This window comes from Dipodomys merriami, unplaced genomic scaffold, assembly GCF_024711535.1.
Source record: "Dipodomys merriami isolate MVZ:Mamm:240054 unplaced genomic scaffold, mDipMer1.0.p SCAF_28, whole genome shotgun sequence".
In the NCBI taxonomy this organism is placed as follows: domain Eukaryota; kingdom Metazoa; phylum Chordata; class Mammalia; order Rodentia; family Heteromyidae; genus Dipodomys; species Dipodomys merriami.
In genome coordinates, this window is record NW_027204270.1 from 14,415,582 (window position 1) to 14,439,970 (window position 24,389).

The following is a 24,389-nucleotide window of genomic DNA, read 5'->3' on the forward strand; positions in this document are numbered from 1 at the left end:
TACTCAGGAGGCTGAGATATGAGGATCTAGGTTCAAAGCCAGCCTAGGCAGGAAAGTCCAAGAGACTCTTATCTCCAATAAACCACTAGAGAACTGTAAGTGGCGCTGTGGCTCAAGTGGTAGAGCACTTGCCTTGAGCTGAAGAGCGCAGGGACAGTGCCCAAGCCCAGAGTTCAAGCCCCACGACCGACAAAAAAGAGAGAGAGAGAGAGTAGAACCTATGAAATCTAGGTTTCTGAAATGAGCAATTTATTGTGGAGTATGTTAATAGAGGCAGAACATGGGGAGAAAGACCACAAGTTAGTTCAATTAACAAAAATCTATTGAGTGGGATGTTGATGGCTCATGCCTGTAATCCTACCTACCAAGGAGGCTGAGATCTGAGGATCTGAAGCCAGTTCTGGTGGGAAAACCTGTGAGATCCTAGTTTGAAGTTAGTATAGGCAAACAAATCTATGAGATTCTTTTTTTTTTTTTTTTTGGGGGGGGGGTCCGGTCGTGGGGCCTGAACCCTGGGCCTGGGTGCTGTCCCTCAGCTCTTCAGCTCAAGGCTAGCGCTCTACCACTTAAGCCACAGTGCCACTTCCAGCTTTTTTTTCTTTTTGCTTATGTGGTGCTGAGGAATCAAACCTAGGGCCTCAGGCATGCAAGGCAAGCGCTCTACCACTGAGCCACCTTCCCAGCCCCTCTATGAGATTCTTATCTCCAACTAACAGCCAAGAAACCAGAAGTGGTCAGGTGCCAGTGGCTCATGCCTGTAATCCTAGCTATTCAGGAAGCTGAGATCTGAGGATCATGGTTCAAAGCCAGCCCAGGCAGGAAAGTCTGGAAGACTCTTATCTCCAATAAACCACTAGAAAACAGGAAGTGGTGCTGTGGCTCAGGTGGTAGAGCACTTGCCTTGGGCTGAAGAGCTGAGGGACAGCAACCAAGACCAGAGTTCAAGCCCCACGACTGACAAAAAGAAAAGAAAAGAAATGGATCTGTAACTCAAGTGACAGAGCACCGATCTTGAGTGAAAAAACTAAGAGTTAGTGCCCGGACCTGGAGTACAAGCCCCAGTACCAGCACAATAAAAAGAGAGAGGACGGGGTGGGAGGAAAAGGAGGGAAAAGAGAAAAAAAGATGAGAAGGTAGTTACAACAGAGTTCCAATGTCAATTGTGAATTCAGCCATATCTTTCTCATCTGAAAAATGGAGAGGAAACTTTTTTTTTAACAATTTGAACATTATTATATATGTTTTATCTCAATACTTGTTATTGTTTTGAAATTTTGCTTTGAGAGGAATCCTTTTTCTATTTTGAAGATGCTAAATTGACATGTTTGGAATCTGAGAAATAGACTAAATCTTTGTTTTCTTTTGGTACTGGGGAATGAACCCAGGAAACACTGAGTTACATCCCAGCCCAACACTAAATGTTTCTTTTGGCATCATGAAAAGGGCAAACAAGACAAAGATCAATCTTAAGGATCCTATAGGGTTTGATAATGTAAAAGATTCTGTTAGAGTTGTAAGTAGTAAACATCAAATCTTGAAGTTGAATTGTCTTGTGCCTCCCAATTGTTCCAACAAACAAAAAAGCATATTCACTAACATACCAGCTCAATTGATCTTTTTTTTTTTTTGGTCTGGTTGTGGGGCCTGAACTCTGGGCCTGGGCACTGTCCCTCAGCTCTTCAGCTCAAGGCTAGCGCTCTTCCACTTGAGCCACAGCGCCACTTCCGGCTTTTTTCTTTTTGCTTATGTGGTGCTGAGGAATCGAACCCAGGGCCTCAGGCATGCAAGGCAAGCACTCTACCACTGAGCCACCTTCCCAGCCCCTCAATTGATCTTTGACAGAGAAGGGTTGTAGAAAGGCCTAGTTGCACAGTTATCTAATTTCAAAGGAATAGGTGTGGACGGTGGTATGGCTCAGGTGGTAGAGAACTTGTCTAATGCTGGAGTTCCATTTACAAGCCTATTTTTATATTTGTAGTTGTCCTAGCTTGTCAGCTAAAATGTAAGCTCTTAGAGGATATGGCTCACGTTTATTTCATTCTCTCTACAATTAATGATGATTTGTATATAGAAGGCATGCAGTGAATATGGAATAATTTATGAATATGGATTTTTTGTGACCATACATTAAAAATAATCAAGATATATGGTCTGAGAAGGTGGAGTATGTCTACAAAGGACTATATGAAAGTCTAAGCTGGGCACTGATGGTTCACACTTGTAATCCTAGCTACTCAAGAGACTGAGATCTGAGGATCATGGTTCAAAGCCAACCTGGGAAGGATAGTCTGTGTTTGTCTTTTTGTTTTTTTTGGGTCCAGTCATGGGGCCTGAACGCTGGGCCTGGGCGCTGTCCCTCAGCTCTTCAGCTCAAGGCTAGCACTCTACCACTTGAGCCACAGCGCCACTTCCGGCTTTTTTCTTTTTGCTTATGTGGTGCTGAGGAATCGAACCCAGGGCCTCTGGCATGCAAGGCATGCACTCTACCACTGAGCCACCGTCCCAGCCCCTAGTCCGTGAAACTCTTATCTCCAATTAACCACCAGAAAACCAGAAGTGGTGCTGTGGCTAAGTGGTAGAGCACTTGCCTTGAGCTGAAGAGCTCAGGGACAGCGCCCAGGCCCAGAGTTCAAGCCCCACAACTGACAAAAAAAAAAAAAGTATTGGCTCAAGTGACAGAGTATTAGTATGAGCAAAAAGAGCTAACCAAGAGCACAAGGTTCTGAGTTCAAGCCCTAGTACTGGCACAATAAATAAGCAAACAAGGTCTGGGAAGGTGGCTCAGTGGTACTTACCTTGTATGCATGAGGCTCTGGGTTTGATTCCTCAGCACCACATCCGTAGAAAAAGCAGGAAGTAGCACTGTGGCTCAAGAGGTAAAGCACGAGCCTTGAGCTGAAGAGCTGAAGGACAGTGCCCAGAGTTCAGGCCCCACGACCAACAGAAAAAAATAAAAATAAAAAAAGCAAATAAAGGAAAAAGAAAAAAATATCCTAGAAAAATATTGTGACAGATTATTTTTTTGTCAGTTGTGGGGCCTGGGCACTGCTCCTGAGCTCTTCTGTTCAAGGTTAGTGCTCTAACACTGATCCACAGTTCTACTTCTAGTTTTCTGGTGGTTAATTGGGCTAAGAGTCAGACTTTCCTGCTCAGGCTGGCTTTAAACTGTCATCCTCAGATCTCAGCCTCCTGAGTAACTAGGATTACAGTCTTTAGGTACAGAATTGTTTTATTATAGTACTTAGCACAATGGTTCTTGCCCTGGACTAAATGGACTTAAAAGGAGTAAGAGTGGAATTCATAGGGAAAATATAGCATCTTTATCCTCTCTAATGTCCAGCTGAAACTTAGCATGTTTTTCCATTGTGAATATAGGCCACAAACCTCAGAACATTTGGTAATACCTTCACTTTCTTCAATCTAAACCAAGCATTTTCATGGTATATTACAGTTACTATTTGTTGTTGTTGTTGTAGGGCTTGAACTCAGCACCTGGGCACTATCCTGGAGCTCTTTTGCTCAAGGCTAGCACTCTACCACTTTGAGCCATAGCTTTCCTACCTGGGCTGGCTTTGAAATGTGATCTTCAGATCTCAGCCTCCTGACTAGCTATAGGCTTGTGCCACCAGCACCTGGCTAGCTATGGATTTTTTGAAATATCTTCTCATTACTTTTTTTTTTTTGGTCATGGGGCTTGAACTCTAGGCCTGAATGCTGTCCCTCAGCTCTTCAGCTCAAGGCTAGAGCTCTACCACTTGAGCTACTGTGTTACTTCCAGTTTTCTTAGTGGTTTATTAGAGATGAGTCTCATAGACTTTCCTACCCAGGCTTGCTTTGAACTGTGATCCTCAGATCTCAGCCTCCTGAATAGCAAGGATTACAGGCATGAGCCACTGGGGCCAGGCTTTCATTACTTTTTTTTTTGTTTGTTTATTTTTTATTCTTTTTTACGGGTCCTGGGGCTTGAACTCAGGGCCTGGGCTCTGTCCCTGAGCCTCTCTGTGCTCAGAGCTAGCACTCTACCACTTGAGCCATAGTGCAACTACTGACTTTTTCTGTTTATGTGGTACTGAGGAATTGAACCCAGGGCTTCATGCATGCTGGGCAAGCACTCTATCACTAAGGCACATTCCCAGCCCACTAATTTATTTTTAAAATGTATTTTTTCAGTCGCATTTCAATATAAACAACTTCTTTTGTAGTGATATGTATTTTATTTAAAACATTTGGAAACTGAGACCTGTCGTTTTTTTTGTTGTTGTTGTTTTTTGTTGGTTGTGGGGCTTGAACTCTGGGCCTAGGCGCTGTTCCTCAGCTCTTCAGCTCAAGGTGATTCCTCTACCATTTGAGCCATGGCACCATTTCTGATTTTCTTGTGGTTAATTGGAGATTAATTTGAGTCTCATGGATTTTCCTGCTCAGGCTGGCTTTGAACCGTGATCCTCAGATCTCAGACTCCTGAATAGCTAAGATTACAGGTGTGAGCCACTGGCGTCTGGTAAAACCTGTAGCTTTAATCAGAATTCGAAATGGCACAAAGTGGGTCAAGAACCCTTGTGGTAGCGGGAGATTTATGCGATACTAATAAAGTTTAAGCTTCAGGGTTTCTCACTTTTATTATGTCCTTTAGAAAGCACTCTACCCTTTAACTTGTATTCATTCTTGCATATTTTTCTTAAAGATCCCAGTATTTCTCCCTTCTTTTCTATGCCAGGTTCCGAACTAAGGAGGGCCTATGTATATGTTAAGTAACTGATCCAACATTGTGCTACAAACCCAGCCCACAGCATTTCTGTAAGTTTCACACTGTTAACACAAAACTTGGATCTGCTCAAGGATTTGGCTTGGGTGTTTTGTATTTTTTTTTTCCATTGGGGTGGTGGGGAGGGGGAGGGGTGCTTGAACTCAGGGCCTGGGTGCTGTCCCTGAGCTCTTTTGCTCAAGGCTAGTGCTCTACCTCAAGGAGCCACAGCTCCACTTCTGGTTTTTGACAGGTTAATTGGAGATAAGAGTCTGAATGATTTTCCAGTGCTAGCTGGCTTTAAACCAGGGTCCTCAGAGTCCAGACTCCTGAGTAGTTAGGATTACAGGCATGAGGCAGCCACCAGTGCCTGCCTGGGTGTTTTGTATTTCTATGATAGAGTATCTGAAACCACGGAATTTTTTTTTTTAAATTGTGCTGGTACTGAACTTGAACTCAAGGCCTGGGCATTGTCCCTTAACTTTTAAGTTCAAGACTAGTGTACTACCACTTGAGCCACAGCCACACTTCCATTTGGGCTTTTTGCAGGTTAATTGGAGATAAGAGTGTCCTGGAGTTTCCTGTGGGGGATGAGGGGGGAGGAAGAGGGAAGGAAGATTGGCTTTGAACCTTCTCAGATTCCAGTCTCCTGAGTAGCTAGGATTACAGGCATGAGGCACCAGCACCTAGGAAGAGATTTACTTCTTACATAATGGAGGCTGTGAAGTCCAACATTGAGGGACGCACCCCATATAGCTTTCTAGTGTCATGCCACGTTAAAGGGCAAAAGAGTCAGAAAAAGCCAGGGAGAGAGAGAGAGAGAGAGAGAGAGAGAGAGAGAGAGAGAGAGAGAGAGAGAGAGAGAGAGAGAGAGAGAGAGAGAGAGAGAGAGAGAGAGAGTGTACAAGAGATCAAACTCACTGTCTGGAGCCCTTTAGTAACCAGCATTAATCCATTCATGAGGGTGGCATCCTAGTGACCTGCACCCCTCCCATTGGGTCCCACCTCCCACCACTACTGCTTTGGAGATTTAGGGGTGGGGTGAGGTACATTCAAGTCATAACAGTAGGACATCAATAAATTGACCTGAGAAACCGTGATTACTTGACCTCTATTTCCTACGAGGTAGAGGTTGGGAGGGAAGGACCCACAGGGCTCCCTCAACAGAATTGAGTTTGGTGTGTGTGTGTGTTCTGTGGGGGGTGGGGGGGAGCCAGGTTTGGGCTAAGGCGAGGACAATAGGAGTGAAGGGTGAGAGGTATGTTTCAGAAAAGCAAGAATTAGTCTCCTTTGGGAATGAACCCGGTTTCCTACCTAGCATCATCTTTCGCTTCAGGGGTGTATCTTTATGCATGTCAATCCGTTCCAAGTCCGGTGTGTGTGTGTGTGTGTGTGTGTGCAAGGTCTCTGTCATCTATGCACACACAGCTCGAGTCATAGCCCCTTTAGCGATTTCCCCTACAGACCTCGATGTGTGGAAAGTAGCCACGGGGACGGAAAAGGTCAGTTTTCCGGTCGTTACAAGGAATGATTTTCTATTTAAAAAATTCTCCAGCGAAATGACAGGTCAAATCATCCTTCCAACGCGTTCCAATGTAGAGGCCAAAAAGGATGCTCCAGGCAGGGAACGCAACGCGTGGCGATGGGCGTGTCTCGGGTGACCGCCAGCCGGCCGGCGAGAGAGAGGCTGGGGCGAAGAGCGGCCCCAGCGCCCGGCCCGAGCGCCCGGCCCGAGCGCCGAGTCCGGCCGACGCGGACCCGAGGGGGCGGGGCTCGCGAGGCGGCCACGCGGCGCCGGGCTTAGATTTGTGGCCTCGCAACCGCGGCAGACGAGGAAGGAGGAGCCTCGGCCACCCGGGGCACAGTGCCCCGCAGCCTCGCCTCTCTCAGGGTCTCCCACCACGGACCCCTTTGTGTGCCTGCCCCCGCCCCGGAGGCGCCCCAGCCAGTAGCGCTGAGTACCCTCATTGGCTTAGCCGATGACCGCACCGATTGGTTCTCTAGGCGACCGGCGTGGGCTGCTTTGCCTCACTACTATTGGTCCGCTGAGCTGCCTGTCAGGATGCCTCGCGAGGTGATTGCTCGGCAGCTCGGAGTCCCTGGAAGCAGTTCCGGGAAACCCCGCGTGCTGCCGGGATCGCGTCTCGGTGCATGAGGGGGGGGGGAGGGGGTGGCGCGCGCGCCATTTCTAGTCGTTTTCAAAGCGCCTCGCGCTGATTCTCACGGGCCAGGCCGCCGGCCCCTGCTCTGCCCTGGTGAGTCTCGCGCCGGCCCATGGGGGGAGGGGCCGGGAGCCCCAATCCGACCCGACTCGGCCCGGCTCACGCTTTGGCGCCTTGTTCCCCCAGTTTGGTCTTCGCTCCGAGGCCCGGGGGTGGGGGCGGGGATGGGCCGGGGGCGGCTTCGGCCTCGTCCGGCCGCGCAGCTGTCGGCCTCGCCTCGCCGCGGCGCCCCTTCGCCCTAGCTCATCCTCTCCACCCCTGCAGTCCCGCTCCCTCGGTCCCGCCTGTCCGGGCTCTCTCCGCGCGGCCTTGCCGGGCCGGCCGTGCTTTTCCCGCCTCCGCCCGCCGTTCGTCTGGGCCGAGGGCCCGAGGCGGCCCCCGACCCCGGCGGCTGTCGTCCCGGCCGGGGCCGCCTGGCTGGGCTCCGCGGCACCGTTCGGCTGGGCGGCAAGTGGGGTGTGTGTTGACCACCGGGGTCGGGCTCGAGGGGGTGGGGTGGGCAGAGGGCGGGGTGCAAACCCCAGGGTGACCCGAGCCGGGAGCAAACTTTTGTGGGAGCCGGAGCCGAAAAGGGCTGCTGTAGGTGGGAAGCCAGCCTCCCTCCCTTCCCCCATTCTGCATGCTTCGAGCCTAGATTTGAAGGAAAAAATGACTAAAAGAGGCCGTGACACTTAGGCTTCAAGCGGCGCCGGAGAGAGAATTTCTGAGATTTGTCAATGGCGCTCCAAATTGGAAAGAAGGAAAGAAAAAACAAAACAAAACCAAAAACCGATTCTTTTTTTCTTTACACGGCACTTAAAGCCGTGTCGGCAAAATTTAAGCAGCGGAAGCCCAGGGGTTCTTGAAAGGTTGGATCCTTTCACGCTACCTGTGTTGAGATTGTTGCTGTCCTTAAGAGGCGGAATCGACGTCTCCTGACTCTGTGGTAGGCGACAGGGCTGGACGCTCCCGACGGGGCCGGGAGATAGACAACCGTTAGTTTGCATTTCTTTGGTTCTTTTAAAGCCCGTCTCTTAAACGTGAAGCTTTGGCGCAGTGATGTTCCGAAAAAGTCAGGGCGGAGCTGGTCTACTGACTTCTCAAATCTCCCAGCAACTTTTAAAATCTCATTTAAATGTCTACTTTTTGCTAAAATGTTCAAGTCAGATGATTCCCGTCACCTTAGTATATTTGCTGCATCCAGAAATATGGTTTGGCTGTGTGGCATTGTGTTGAATTGACATGAGTTTTAAATGGTCTCATATGACATTAAAAAGTCTTTTAAAGGACACTTTGTATTCGGCTTGAAGGGAGAATTGTTTGCTCTCTTGATCTGAAGGTTTATTTTCTGGAATCTACTTTTTTTTTTTTTTAATTTGCTAGAGTTTACAGACTTGATAAAACAAGTAACAATTTCAATATCAACTTGTAGAGCCTTTGCCATGAATTACTAGTCATAATTATTTCTATCTTGTACTTAATACACAACTTGTCTTTTTACTTTATTCATACTTTAAAAAGAACTTTTAATAGATGTTCATTGAACTTTTCCGTTAATTTACTTAAAAAAAAACCCAACAACTAATAGTGTTTGCAGGTGTAGTGCGTTGAAGGCCTTGTGGCACTGAGAACTTGAGAGTTGCGGTGGCCTTACAGTATTTGGGAGTGGGAGGACATAGAAAATAGAACTTTTGTGTTCACAGGGATTTTCAATTTTAGGATGCATCTTTATAGACCTTAGGTACAGTCATCTGATAATACTTTCTTGATCAAAACTGTGCCAGTTGGGAATGTTTTCATTTTTGCTGGTTCATCAAGAACTTGAGGCTGTCTTAAGAAACATCCACCCAGAGTTTAAGCAGTCTGTCTTCACGTGGACATCTGAGGGCTATCAAGTCTTAATGTTGAGAAATCAAGCTATTGTTTATCTCATTTTCATAGTAACACTTTGTACATTTTCTGTTCTTCCTACTCTGTTACCTGCTTCTTTTGGTCTTCCCCCTTTCTTTAACTTCAACTAAACATCAGTAGAGTTTCAAATGAAGAGTTTGCTTTAAGCCGGAAAATTGCCTGTGGTCATTTGCACAGTGTTTGATAAGCGATCTGGAAGTGTGGTTTCTTGGGTTGGATTAGTGCTTTTTAGGAGACTTGTAGCTGACTCGGTATCTTTCTTGATTTTCTTCATGAAGATGGATCTTCATGCCTTTTATTTCAGTTTGCTGCAGTGTCTTTATTCTGCTGCCTGTTATCTTCACATAATTTTAGCAGAGATAAACATACTTTAATTCCCTGATTTTTTGAGGCAGTATTAAAGACTGGCTTTGTTTGGTTTTATTATTTACTCTCAGGGGAGTTGGTCCATTTTCAGCATTAACATGCAAGCTGAACATACAAAATAATTTTTGGTAGCTTTATCTGAGAAATCTGAAGTTTACCCTAATTAGGTAGTGTTTTTTGAAGTTATTTGGAGGAAGTTTTCCATTCTTCGATATTTTTTTAACATCCTTATTTTACTAATAAGAAAAATTCAACATGTGTCCATGAGTTTTTAAAGAAGCAACCTCAACTATAGCTCACTGTTTTTGTGTGGGCTTGAAACAATTGTTTTGCTTTAAAACTTGGTCATTTTTTCTTTTAAATCTGTGAGTGGGAATAGCAAATTAATCTTAGAGCAAAAATTAATGTGAAAGTTATGTTTTGTGTTGTTGTCCAAGTGAGGTGGAGAAAACCCAAGCCATAGCAAGCATGTTGAACTAGACTCAGCAGGGATTTCACACTGATGTTGCATTTGAAGCAGAGCTAGGCAAATTTGAAAGTCTTAAAAATTAAGTGATCTGTGGGCGTTTATTCTGTTTTTAAACCAAACTTTCAAAAACTTTTAAGAATTGAGAAGTGAGAGGCTTTTTAGGATTCTGAGATGATTTGTTGATCTGCTCACCAGGACACACCAGCTGCTTTCCTTAATCAGCAGGGTCTACCCTCAGTAAATTCAAGCCTTTATTTAAGTAGGTGTACATGAAGTTCCTTAATGATCTATTACTTCCATGTACATTTCATATAGTCTCACAGGATTTTTATTGCAAATTTAGTTCAGATAAATCACAGAAGGCATAAAATATTATTTTGGATAGTGGTTATTAGCAGCATGTGTACAAATTAGTTTAGATAAATCATGCATTGTCCTACAAACTAGTTATTTCTGGCTTAATGTAATATAGCTCCTGAATTTTTTCCAGCAGCATAATAAAATGGCTAATCAGGTGAATGGTAATGCGGTACAGTTAAAAGAAGAGGAAGAACCAATGGATACTTCCAGTGTAACTCACACAGAACACTACAAGACACTGATAGAGGCAGGCCTCCCACAGAAGGTGGCAGAAAGACTTGATGAAATATTTCAGACAGGTATAATATGCATTTCTTGTTTCTGACTGGTTATGAAAGTGAGGGCAAACCACTTTGAATTTTATAGTGTTTTTTTTTTTAAGGTTAAATAATGCTTACTGTTTCTGATCTGTGTAGAGCTGATATTTGTTACTTTTCCCTTCACTGAGAGCATATTGGGTTTGACTTTGATATTCCTGTTCATTATTTGAAGCCTTCTCAGTTGAATATGCTGTCATAGTTGTTTCTGAATAGTACATCAATTTGTCTTAGATTTACTACCAATTAAAATGTATGTTTCAGCATACCAAATTTTATATTTTTTTCCTTACTCTAAATCAGTCATCATTTTGCTTTTTACTTTTCTACTTTTAGCTTCTTAAAAGTGATTGTTAAGTCAGTTAGGTCTGATTAGGTGGCATAATAAGAGGAATAGCTAGTCTGTATTGTCTGAAATGATACTATGTCAGACTCTTTGAGAGTTTGTGGCCTGTTTAGTTTCTGACAGACAGAAATCCACATCTCTCAGTGTTTGGTTTGTAACAGTTATTATTATTATTTTTAAATCGAGAAGTCCCATGGTTAAGAGTTTAAGCACATTTGAACATCTTACTATGGTTGTTTGTAAGTGGTTTGAAGTTTTACAGAGGAGAGAAATATTTACCCTTAGGGAGCGTTGTTCATAAATAAATGTGCCCTCCTCCTTTGGGGCCATAGATGGAAACTTTTCTTGAGCTGTGTGTTGGTGTGACTGTCTAGATTTGGGGGTAGAGAGAGGGAAAGAGAAGAGAAGGGGGAAAATTGTCTTTCTCAGAAATGTGTCCTAAGTAGACAAATAGCTGCTCCTTTTTTGTTCTTAAAAGTATTTTAAATCTGGGCAGCTAAGGATAATTTTAGATACTAAAATGACTTATAAAAATGACTCCTGGGTGATGATCCTGTCTGAAAAAATCAGTCCTCAGGAACTTTCTGTGACATTCTGCCATAGAGAATTGGCAGTGATCTGCTCAGAGATGCTCTCCTGTAGAGTGTTTTGTTATTGCTAAGAGGCTGATGGTTTTGATGTAGGACTGGATTGAACAAATGGATGATGATGATTGTCCTGAGTTGTGGCTTTTGGGTGGTATATGGAATGTTCAAGTAAGGAAACTCCAATTTACTTATGCATGCTCATTTTGAGCCTTTAAAACAAATGGTGGCAACATTTTTTTTTTTCAAACAAAGTAATTTTGCCAGTGGCATTACAGTTATTTAATAAAGTTACTGTATGTTCTTTTTAGCTTTACCAAACTGGAGTCATGGATTTGGGGGTTTTAATCTGTCAGATATTTTCATTTTTCATTATATCAGTTCTGAAATAAACTTCTTTTGTAGAGAGATAAATATAACACATTTAATAGAACTAAATTTTATTTTAAAAATAGTAGATGTTCTGTGTGCAGTTAAATATACTATATATATATATATATATATATATAATTCAGTGCATATATTTCCTGTTGAGTTTAGTTGCAAGTTGGTACAGTTCTTGTTGCCATTTGAAAGATGGTAATTATTAATAGTTGTGAATATCATAGCTTCTTTTGAGTCTAAGCTTGTTGAAGAACAGAGTTCCTTAAAATACGACTTTAGAATTGATTATTCAAGCTGCACTTGCATTTGTAGAAGAGTTTAAAATTATGCCTTTCCACATTCTGACTGCAGCAAAGTAGGTGCTCAGATAAATGCATTTCAGTATATCTTTGGTGCTAAGGAGGGAGACACTATTTGGAGATGGAAAGAAATAAAACTTGTTTTCCTGTTTCTCCCCTACCTCTTAATATAGTGAACTGTAACAATCCACAATTTGAAGGTTTGTCATTGGGAAATACAGTGCAATCTTACCATTTAACATAGATGGTTGTGTGAATGCTTAAATCTGTAGTCCGGAATATGCATCAGATTTAACTTTTAAGACAGTGCTGTTTGGGGAGTTGGAAATGAGTTTTAGGGTGTTTTTTGTTTTTGAAATTTTTGCTTGTAGCTGTTGACTTTATTTTCATGTTTGTACTTGACCTTTTCATAGTATTTGTATAACTGCTTGTATGCATATAGTTAAATGAAAGTATAGTTAGTACATATAACAATTCTTTGTAGACTTGAATAAGACAGTTTAGCTTGCCCCTTTTATTGCAATAATGCTACCCCTTTTCAATTTAATTTTTAGGATTGGTAGCTTATGTCGATCTTGATGAAAGAGCAATTGATGCTCTCAGAGAATTTAATGAAGAAGGAGCTCTATCTGTGCTACAACAGTTCAAGGAGAGTGACTTATCACATGTTCAGGTAAGGTTTTTGCTTTAAAATGCGTTTCAGCAGTTAGTGGTCACTGGTACTGTGACTGGTAACTACCAGTCACAGTATTTCCCGCCCCCCCCCAGTGGAAAAAGGTCTTTTTATTTGTGAGGAACTCTCCTCTTCTTAAAAAGTTAATTGAAAGGAAAAAGATCTGTGGCAGTTTCAGAAGCACAGGTTTAAAGCAGATGTGTCCTCCCACTTTTTTTTTTTTTTTTTTTTCCTGTCTATTGTGGGGCCTGGGTACTGCCCCTCAGCTCTTCAGCTCAAGGTAAGCACTCTACCACTTGCACCACAGTGCCACTTCTGGTTTTCTGGTGGTTTATTGGAGATAAGAGTCTCACGGATTTTCCTGCCCAGGCTGGCTTTGAACTGTGCTCCTCAGACCTCAGCCTCCTGAGTAGCTAGGAATATAGGCGTGAGCCACCGACTCACCCACGCTCATGTAGAAACTTAAAATCAGGGAGCTGGGAAGGTGGCTCAGTGGTAGAGTGCTTGCCTTGCATGCCAGAGGCGCTGGGTTCGATTCCTCAGCACCACATAAACAAAAAGGAGCCAGAAGTGGTGCTGTGGCTCAAGTGGTAGAGTGCTAGCCTTGAGCTGAAGAGCTGAGGGACAGCGCCCAGGCCCAGAGTTCAGGCCCCACGACTGGACCCTCCCCTCGCCCCCAAAAAAAGAAAACGACACTTAAAATCAGGCTGGGCACTGGTGGCTCATGCCTCTAATCCTAGCTACTCAATTTGAGGATCTCAGTTCATTTCAAAGCTAGCCCAGGCAGGAAAGTCTGTGAGACTGATCTCCAATTAACTACCAAAAAGCCAGAAATAAAACTGGCTCAAGTGGTTAGAACAACAACGTTGAGTGAAAAAGCCAAGAGCTCAGGCACAAAAACAAAAGCGACAAAACAAAAAAAGCCCTTAAAATCAGGGCCACAGTTGATGACAATTGTAACTAGGTTTTACAGGTTTGACTTGTTCTGAATTTTTATTTTATTTTATTGTGCAGGCACTGGTCTTGAGCTCTGGGCCTCTCACTCTCTTTGGGCTCTTTAGGGTTTTTCCACTTCAGCATTTGAGTGGTGGAATTGTTTCATCTAGCAAAGTTAGTCTAGATTCAGCTAAATATCAGCAAATAGAAGGCTGTGTTAACTTCGTAGCGAACGTCAGCTCCTGAGGTCTGCACCATCTTAGTGGTATAGCAGTATTTGCTGCGTGAATGATTAATGTCCAATTCTGGTGTTCTAAAATGTAAATTTAATTATGCATTTGACTTTTTGAAGATTTTTGATGATTTATTTTTATTTAATTACTTGCTGGTTTTAGAACAAAAGTGCATTTTTATGTGGAGTTATGAAGACCTACAGGCAAAGAGAGAAACAGGGCAGCAAGGTACAAGAGTCCACAAAGGGACCTGATGAAGCAAAAATCAAGGTAAAACTTGATTCGGATAGTTGTAATGTTCCATGGAAAGCCTTAATTCAGACTTACCCTCCATCCTGTTCTGCCCAGGAGTGACATGTTTATTGATGTTCTGATTGTAGCTTCTTGGATATATCAGGTAAAGATTTCTTGGTTCACTTTCTTTCTAAGTACTTAATTTCTTTTCTCATGGTAAAGAGATGTTGTTTCAACTGGTTTCCTCCTTTTGAATTTTCATATACTCTAGTTTCTTTCTTTTTTTTTCTTTTTTGGTACGAGGATTGAACCCAGGACGTTGCACTTGTTAGGCAAGCGTGCTTTGCCACTGAGCCCTCTAGTTTCTTTACAAAATGAGGGTGGTAATTTTTCCTACCTCCTGGTTTTGTGAGGATGAACTAAATATGTAAAGCAGTTAGAATAGTACCAAGAAGTTATAATAACAGTAAGAACTGTGAGCCATTATCATTGTTATTACTTAGATAAGCTAAGTAATAAAAAAAAAAGTAGAGTACTTTTCCTGTGTGTACCTAATTACTGGTAAAATGGATGTTAATACCTTGATATTGAAAGACTTTTTTTTTTTTTGTCGGTTGTGGGGCTTGAACTCTGGGCCTGGGCACTGTCCCTCAGCTCTTCAGCTCAAGGCGAGCGCTCTACCACTTGAGCTACAGCGCCACTTCCCGTTTTCTGGTGGTTTATTGGAGATAGGAGTCTCACGGTCTTTCCTGCCCGGGCTGGCTTTGAACCGCGATCCTCAGATCTCAGCCTCCTGAGTAGCTAGGATTACAGGCGTGAGCCACCAGCGCCCGGCTAAGACTTTTTTTTTTTTTTTTAGTGCCAAAAGGTAAAACCTGAGGTCTCACATATTAGGCTAGTGTCTATTACTTAGCTGAATTCTCAGCCTAGACTTTAATTTGTAATGTTATTTTATGTGTATAGATGGTTCATGTTTTAGACAGGAAATATAACTTATGATTCCTGCCATAACTAATTTTTTTGTCAGTTGTGGGGCTTGAACTGAGGGCCTGGGCACTGTCCCTGAGCTTTTTTGCTCAAGGCTAGTGTTCTACCACTTGAGCTACAGCTATGTCTGGTTTTTTTTTTTTTTTTTTGGTAGTTAATTGGAGATAAGAGTCTTAAAGACTTTTCCTGCCTGGGCTGGCTTTGAACTACAATCCTCAGATCTCAGCCTCCTGAGTAGGATTACAGGCATAAGCCACCAGTGCCCAGCATATTTATTTATATAGCTAACTTATATGGAACACTTTTATGCTTTCCTTTTCCTCATCTGCAAAATGGCATAACCATATTCTTGTAAAACTTCTAAATAGTAAACTATGTGAACCTTCTATGAATTAATCGTTTAAAAAATAACTTACTGCTGGGTGCTGGTGGCTCACCACGTCTGTAATCTTAGCTACTCAGAAGGCTGAGTTCTGAGGATTGCAGTTCAGAGCCAGCCCTGGTTGGAAAGTTGGTGAGACTCTTATCTCCAATAAACTATTGGAAAAGTCAGAAGTGGAGCTGTTGAGCAAGTGGAGAACACTTGCCATAAACAAAAGAAGCTCTGGGACAACTCCCAGCTCCTTTGTTCAAGCCCCAGGACTGGTACATAAACACAAAAAGAATATTGATGGGTTTGGAAGGTGGCTCAGTTGTAGAGTGCTTGCCTTGCATGCATGAGGCCCTGGGTTCGATTCCTCAGCACCACATAAGCAGAAAAAGCCAGAAGTGGTGCTGTGGCTCAAGTGGTAGAGTGCTAGCCTTGAGCTGAAGAGCTGAGGGACAGCGCCCAGGCCCAGAGTTCAGGCCCATGACCAACCTCCCCCCCCCCAAAAAAAAAAATATATATATATTGATGGAAAGACTGGCATATAAAGAGAATGAATAATTAAGATGGTCTAATTGGAGTGTAGGAGGTAAAAGATGAGGTTCATAAGTATGAATAGTAGCATTGGTCAGAATAGAAGCATTGTGTATTAGCTTTAATCCTTCTTTTTTTCTATACCAGAAAAGTAGAGTATGCTTAGAGATTTATTTTGCCTGTGGCTGTTTAACCTGAATGTAAAAGGAACATGTAGGTGGAACTGAGGTGGATTTTGACTTTTTAAATATTTGTCTATAAAATAAATGTCCTAAGACATTATGGTATTGTTTGGGAAAGATGAACACATGGACTTAATGAATATTAAATATAAACGTATGTATAATTGTATGTGTAATTGTCTGTAGGCCTTGCTTGAGAGGACTGGTTATACTTTGGATGTAACCACAGGACAGAGGAAGTATGGTGGTCCTCCACCAGACAGTGTTTATTCTGGTGTACAACCTGGAATTGGAACAGAGGTAAGTGTTTAACAAAATATTTCCAGTATATGAATTGCTTTATCTATGTGATGAGGAAAGTACTTGATTCCTTTCAGAGTATAGCTGTTGTTATTTTTTAATATAAATTCATAAGGCATGTTGCACATTTTAGAAGTGTATCACCCTGCTATATATCACCTTGCCGCCCCCCCTTCCCCCCCCCACACACACACAGATGCGTGCGCTTATGTATTTTTTTTTTCTTTTTTTTTGCTGGCCTGTATTCTGGGCCAGGGCCCTATCCCTCAGCTCTTTAGCTTAAGGCTAGTGCCCTACCACTTGAACCACAGTGCCACTTCTGGCTTTTTTTGCTTATGTGGTGCTGAGGAATTGAACCCAGGACCTCATGCATGCAAGGGAAGCACTCTACCAATGAGCCACCTTCCCAGCCCCTATTTTTTTTTTTTAATCTTTGCAAGGCAAATTGTCTTTATCATGGTTCATAAAGTTTATGAATTCTATGAGCTTTGACAATACAATTATTTCTTTCATATCAGGTGATGTTTACATTTCTTTGTTTAGTGTAAGCTATTTCCTCTTTCCCTCTCATTCCTCCCTTAGCTATTGTTATTTTGAGGATACCTAAGTGTATTTTATGGCCTTCATTGACAAAGATAATTTTGTATAGATACTCAAATACTTTATGAAGGAAAGGAATTCAGAGTTCCTGGAATTGGTTGCTAAAACCATGTTATTACTAAGTGTATTTTATGGCCTTCATTGACAAAGATAATTTTTGTATAGATACTCAAATACTTTATGAAGGAAAGGAATTCAGAGTTCCTGGAATTGGTTGCTAAAACAATGTTATTAGCAAGAACCACTGCTTGGTTCAGTAATAAGAGAAAAGCAGCAGTACTTCTTTTTTTCTTTCAGTTTTTAGTATTATACTTGCACACCAAGTACATGATCTTTTTGTGTTGGTTTGGTTTTTGAGAAACAATCTTATAGTGTGCAGCCACATTTACCACCAGTTCTGGTTTTTACTGTCAGCAGTTTTGTGCCATGCTTGTTTTTCTCTGCCTCTCCCATAACAAAATGCTCTCAGTACTTAATGAGGCACATTATTGATTAGGTGGCTTGCACAAGAGAACAGTGTGGAATCAAAGAAAAGAAACTGAATGCATTGGTGTTTACTAAGCAGTTCCTGTTCTTTAAGCTAGTCTGTTTTAATCCTTATTTTTTTTTCTTGATGACACTGAGGCTTGAATTTAGGGTCTTATATTTGCTAGACAGTGAATTGATACCAGTTGAGTCATGCCCCCGCCCTTTTTGTTTTAGGTTATTACTTATTTTTGTCAGTTGTGGGGTTTGAACTCAGCGCCTGGGCTCTGTCCGTGAGCTCTTTTGCACAAGGCTAGCACTCTACCTCTTTGAGCCACAGTGCTACTCCCAGTTTTCTGGGGTTGGAAATGAGTCTCATGGACTTTTTTTGCCTGGGCTGGCTTCAAACTGATTCTTAGATCTCAGCCTGCTAAGAGGGTAGGATTACAGGATTGAACCACCAGCACCCTCCTTGATGTGGTTATTTTTTTATTTTATTTTATCTTTTTGGTTGGTCGTGGGGGCTTGAACTCTGGGCCTGGGCACTGTCCCTCTGCTCTTCAGCTCAAGGCTTGCGCTCTACCACTTAAGCCACAGTGCCACTTCCATTTTTCTAGTGGTTTATTGGAAAGAAGAATCTCACAGACTTTCTTGCCCAGGCTGGCTTTGAACCATGATCCTCAGATCTCAGCCTCCTGAGTAGCTAGGATTACAGGCCTGAGCCACCAGCGCCTGACTTAGGTTATTTTTCAGATAGGGTCTTGTGGGTTTTTGCTAAGAGCCAGCCCTTGGATGAGTTCTCCTGTAGCTGGAATTACAGGTGTGTACTACCACAACCTCTTTGTTGAGATAGGATCTCAATAACTTTATTGCTTGGACTGGCTTGATGCCTCTATCCTCCTGAACACTCTCTCATAGGTAGTTGGAATTAGAGGCATAAACTCCTACATTCAACCAGCAAAGATACTTTTCGGATTTGGTACTACTCTTGTATATAGTTAATGCCACTATAATGATAAAAATATAATGTGTTCACAGTATTTCATGAAAGATTTTTTTAAAAAAATTTTTGTCGGTTGTGGAGCTTGATCTCTGGGCCTGGGCACTGTCCTTTAGCTCTTCAGCTCAAGGCTAACACTCTTAACACTTGAGCCACTGTGCCTCTTCTGGTTTTTTTCTGAGTGATTTATTGGAGATAAGGGTCTCATGGACTTTCCTGCCAGGGCTGCATTTGAACCTTGATCCTCAGATCTTAGGCTCCTGTGTAGCTAGGATTACAGGCGTGAACCACCAGCGCCTGGCTACTCTCTTTCAGTAACTTAAAATTTAAACTAGCTTAAATGATAGTTTTTTTTTGTTTTGTTTGTTTTGTTTTTTTTAATTGTGAAAATACTGTATAGAGAGGTTACAATTACATGGGCAAGGTAATAAGTACATTTCTTTTTTTTTTTTTTTTTGGTCGGTCCTGGGGCTTGATCTCTGGGCCTGGGCGCTGTCCCTCAGCTCTTCAGCTCAAGGCGAGCGCTCTACCACTTGAGCTACAGCGCCACTTCCGGTTTTCTGGTGGTTTATTGGAGATAGAAGTCTCACAGTCTTTCCTGCCCGGGCTGGCTTTGAACCGCGATCCTCAGATCTCAGCCTCCTGAGTAGCTAGGATTACAGGCGTGAGCCACCAGCACCCGGCATAAGTACATTTCTTATCAAGCATTGTTGCCTCCTTGTTTGTTTCCCCTTCCAATCCTTCCCATCTTCCCCCCTCCCCCCACCAATAATAGCTTTTAGTATGGATGTAGGTATGTATGTATTTATTTATGCATACCAGCCCTGGGGCTTGAACTCTGGGCCTGGGTACTATCCTTAAGCTTTTATGCTCAAGACTAGTACTCAAACACTTGAAGCATAGTCCCACTTCCAGATTTTTGTGGTTAATTAGAGATAAGAGTCTCATGACTTTCTTGCCTGGGCTGGCTTCGAACCATGATCCTTAGATCCTCCTGAGTAGCCAGGATTACTGGTATGAGCCACTGGTGCCTGGCTAGGATTGTCTTTTTAAAACAAAATTGTGGGGATGACTTTCTTAGGTGATGGTGTCAGTTAAATAAGTGATACCTATTTCATCTCAATTATGAGATTTAGCTTGTGTTTGTTGGAAATTAAAGATTTAGAAAATAGATTTTCATGTATTGCTGATAGATTTAGTAAAGAAATTGGTTGTAATTGTTAATCTTTTTTTTGTGATTGTTGTGTGGTTCTTGTTATTGTGTTGTTTCAGTCACTATTAAACTTTTTTTTTTTTTTTTTGCCAGTCATGGTGCCTGAACTCTGGGTCTGGGCACTGTTCCTCAGCTCTTCAGCTCAAGGCTAGTGCTCTACCACTTAAGCCACAGCACCACTTCCAGCTTTTTTTGCTTATGTGGTGCTGAGGAATCGAACCCAGGGCCTCATGCATGCCAGGCAAGCACTCTACCACTGAGCCACCTTCGCAGCCCACTATTAAACATTTTTAGGTCTTAATTGAAGAGTTGAAATTAGGCTTAGTGCCTGAGATTGTTGCATTATGTTATGAGAGGACTTTTGGGGTTCCTCTTTGGGTAAAATGTAATTTAGTCTTAAATGGGCATTTAGTCATTAATGACTCATTTAGTCATTAATGGGCACTGTTGCTAATAAGCATTATTCTAAAATTACAACCAGGCCGGGCGCTGGTGGCTCACGCCTGTAATCCTAGCTACTCAGGAGGCTGAGATCTGAGGATCGCGGTTCAAAGCCAGCCCGGGCAGGAGAGACCGTGAGACTCCTATCTCCAATAAACCACCAGAAAACCGGAAGTGGCGCTGTAGCTCAAGTGGTAGAGTGCTCGCCTTGAGCTGAAGAGCTGAGGGACAGCGCCCAGGCCCAGAGTTCAAGCCCCACGACCGACAAAAAAAATAAATAAATTAAATTACAACCATTCACGAATGATGGGTATTACTTTTAAAATTACTTTTTACTCTTCTTGGGTTCTCACCGCTAATATGGGTACACTATCTTTATATTCTCCACCTTGTATTGTATATCTGTTTGGGGAAACAAATTCTGTTCTAATTTGTTCCACTAATATAATATCTATGAAGTTCATGAGTATATCACACACACACACACACACACACATACACACGTATATATGTATGTATGTTTTTTTTTTTGTCGGTCGTGAGGCTTGAACTCTGGGCCTAGGTGCTCTTCAGCCTAAAGCAAGCACTTTGCCACCTGAGCCACAGTGCCACTTCTGGTTTTCTGGTGGTTTAATTGGAGATGAGTCTTATGGGACTTTTCCTGCCTAGGCTGGCTTTGAACTGCTATCCTCAGATCTCAGCCTCCTGAGTAGCTAGGATTATAGGCGTGAGCCACTGGCAGGTGGCTTTTTCTTTTCTTTTTTTAATTGAAAAGGTGATAAGCTAGTTACAGTTACATAGGTGGTACATATACACAATGGAATTCTATGCTTCCATCAGAAAGAATAACAGGGCTGGGAAGGTAGCTCAGTGGTAGAGTGCTTGTCTTGCATGCATGAGGCCCTGGGTTCGATTCCTCAGCACCACATAAGCAGAAAACGCCAGAAGTGGTGCTGTGGCTCAAGTGGTAGAGCACTAGCCTTGAGCTGAAGAGCTGAGGGACAGCGCCCACAACTGACAAAAAAAGAAAGAAAGAAAAAACAACATTGTTCCATTCATAAGGAAATGGAAAGACTTGGAAAAAATTAAGTAAGCCAGACCAAAAGAAAAGCAAGACATATGATTTCCCTCATTTGTAAGAACTAGAATATGTATATGATATTCTCAACAAGGGATCTCAACAATCCAAGTGCTTAGTTTAAAGGACCATATATAATGAAGCATATTAACATGAATTACAACTTAGGGAAATAAGAGTTTCTCATTAGACCCCGTATATAGTTCATTCTTTTTTCTCTATTGTCTTTCTTCATTTCTTTTAGCTTTTTTGTACCTCGTGTTTTGCATAATAGACAATGCAATATGTGAAAGGGAAAGGGAATCACAGAAACAGCAGAACAACAGATGAACCACACAATATTGATACTCACTTGACACTATGTAGGGTATACAATATTTTTTTCTTTTTCTCTTGGTACATTGCCCAGATTGTCTCCCAACTCCTGCACTCAGGTGATGAATTTCAACCTCCTATTTTACCTGGGACTTCATGTTTTGAAGGATAGCATTGATGTTCTGTGGAAGAATTAAAGAGAAATGGTAGATTGTTGTTTTGTTAATGGAGGTTGTATAGGTTCATTGTATTTAAGAGACCTTAAAGTATATGATTTCATATCACCTAAATTGAATTATGTATGACTAGGAATTTGTGTTTGCAAGATAGCAAACTTAAGTAGTAGTTCGATAATGAACCAGTTTTTATACCCAGATGTTGAACTGCCTGTTTACTTCTGTTGATTTCCCCTTGTCCCCTCTCTAAAGGACTTTTTTTTTTTTCCCCTAGTCCTGGGGCTTGAACTCAGGGCCTGGGCACTGTTTCTTTTTGCTTAATAAGGCTAACACTCTACCACTTGAGTCACAGAACCACTTCCAGCTTTTTCTGTGTATGTAGTACTGAGGTATAGAATCCAGGGCTTTATGCATATGAGGCAAGCACTTTACCACTAAGCCACATTCCCAGCCCAAGGACTTTTTTTTTTTTTTGTCGGTCATGGGACTTGAACTCTGGGCCTGGGCGCTGTCCCTCAGCTCTTCAGCTCAAGGCGAGCGCGCTACCACTTGAGCTACAGCGCCACTTCCGGTTTTCTGGTGGTTTATTGGAGATAGGCGTCTCATGGTCTTTCCTGCCCGGGCTGGCTTTGAACCGCGATCCTCAGATCTCAGCCTCCTGAGTAGCTAGGATTACAGGCGTGAGCCACCAGCCCCCCCCCCCCCCCCCCCCCCCCGGCTTCAAGGACTTTTTTTTGTCCTGGCATTAGGACTTGAGGGCTTGCGTGCTGTCTTCTGAACTTATTGCTGGAGCTGTAGTACCACTTTCGGCTTTTTGGAGTCTCACAGACTTTCCTGCCAGGACTGACTTTCATCATGAGCTAGGATTGTGGGAATGAGCCACTGGGATCTGGCAGGGAGTGTTTTTTGTTAATGTCAAAGTGCTCTATGGATAGATTATAGGAAAAGCTGATGACTTTTTTCAAGCTTTGATAGCTAGTGAGTAAAGAAAGAACTGTTAGTGTTCAAAGGGCTTCCTTAACATGACTCCCTGCTTACTTGGAGCAGGTCACATGGAGACAGAATGTCTCATATCAGTGAGTTAATAAAAGAAAAATACTTTTCTGTGCATATGTGTATGCATGTCTTTGTCTGTACATGTGCATGCACCATAGTGGGACTTACACTTGGGCTTCATGTTCTCTCTCAGTATTTTTACTCAAGGCTACCATTTGAGCCACACCTCTGCTTTTACTTAAGTTTTATTTTGGTTAATTAAAAATTGAACTTATGTCTTTAAAAGGAGCAATGCTGAAAGAGTTTTTGAAGCTTTTATTTATTTATTTTTGCCAGTCTTGGGGCTTAAACTCAGGGCTTGGGCACTGTCCTTGAACTTTTTCTCTCAAGGCTAGAACTCTACCATTCTGAGCCACAGCACCACGTTTCGGTTTTCTGGTAGCTAATTAGAGCTAAAAGAGAAAAGTCTGTGATCCTCAGATCTTAGTCTTCTGAATAGCTAGGATTATAGGCATGAGTCACTAGAACTTGGTTTTTAAAAGCTTTTAGGTTTGAGCCTTTTTTTTTTTTTTTTTTTTTTTTTTGGTCTGTTGGGGGGCTTGAACAGCCTGAGCGCTGTCCCTTAGCTCTTCAGCAGCCATAGTGGCATTTCTGATTTTCTGATGGTTATTTGGAGATAAGAGTCTCATGGACTTTCCTGCCCAGGATGGCTTTGAACTGGGATCCTTAGATGTTAGCCTCCTGAGTTGCTAGGATTACAGGTATGAGCCATTGGCACCGGCCTCTTTTTTTTTTTTTTTTTTTTTGAGAGAGAGTGATGACTGAGTTTAAAGTAAGGCCTTTGAAAATATTAGGGAGTTCTCTGACTCTTGAGTTACACCATAGCCCCTTAACCTTTTGAGGGGTGTGTATGTGTGTGTGTGTGAGAGAGAGAGTGACTATCTCTGAGCACTCTATCACTTGAGTTATACCTCCACTTCTGGCTTTTAGGTGGTTAATTGGAGATAAGAATCACACAAATCTTACTTCTCTCCGGAGTAGCTAGGATTACAGTCATGAGCCTTTGGTGCCAGGCTTACTGGAGACTTTATTGACCACAAATTTGTGATTGTTTTTCCCAAAGTAAAATGGTACTTTTAGGCTTTTAAAATAAGAATGTGAGTGGGGCTGGGAAGTTGGCTCAGTGGTAGAGCGCTTGCCTTGCATGCCTGAGGCCCTGGGTTCGATTCCTCAGTACCACATAAGCAAAAAGAAAAAAGCTGGAAGTGGCACTGTGGCTCAAGTGGTAGAGCGCTAGCCTTGAGCTGAAGAGCTGAGGGACAGTGCTCAGGGCCAGAGTTCAGGCCCCACGACCGGACCCCCCCCCCCCCAAAAAAAAAGAGGAACCTGTTTTTCTATCTTTTCTGTGATTATCTTTGAGTTACTTTTCTTGAAAATACCTATCTTTGAGTTACTTTTCTTGAAAATACCAATTTTTCCATTTAATTTAGCTTAATAAAGAACACTTCGATTCTAAAAATAAAAGTTCAAGCCTGGCGCTGGTGGCTTATGCCTATAATCCTAGCTATGCAGGAGGCCGAGATCTGAGGATCATGGTCCAAAGCCAGCCTGGGCAGGAAAGTTTGTGAGACTATTATCTCCCATAAACCATCAGAAAATGGGAAGTGGCACTGTGGCTCAA

General features: G+C 42.6%; 1 protein-coding gene across 3 annotated transcripts in view; it reads left to right on the forward strand.

Moving 5' to 3' along the window:
* The first annotated feature begins 6,874 nt into the window (after window positions 1-6,874).
* Window positions 6,875-24,389, forward strand: part of Hnrnpr (heterogeneous nuclear ribonucleoprotein R) — a 35,165-nt gene continuing 17,650 nt past the window's right edge. Inside the window, exons 1-5 of one of the 3 annotated variants that reach the window (XM_070037662.1) lie at window positions 6,875-6,996; window positions 10,182-10,347; window positions 12,533-12,651; window positions 13,983-14,090; window positions 16,311-16,424. In XM_070037662.1, the coding sequence (XP_069893763.1) occupies window positions 10,191-10,347; window positions 12,533-12,651; window positions 13,983-14,090; window positions 16,311-16,424 (498 nt within the window). In that variant the 5' untranslated portion in view covers window positions 6,875-6,996; window positions 10,182-10,190. Of the gene's footprint in view, window positions 6,997-10,178; window positions 10,348-12,532; window positions 12,652-13,982; window positions 14,091-16,310; window positions 16,425-24,389 lie in introns of all 3 variants that reach the window. The other 2 variants (XM_070037663.1, XM_070037664.1) reach the window with 2 other exon arrangements.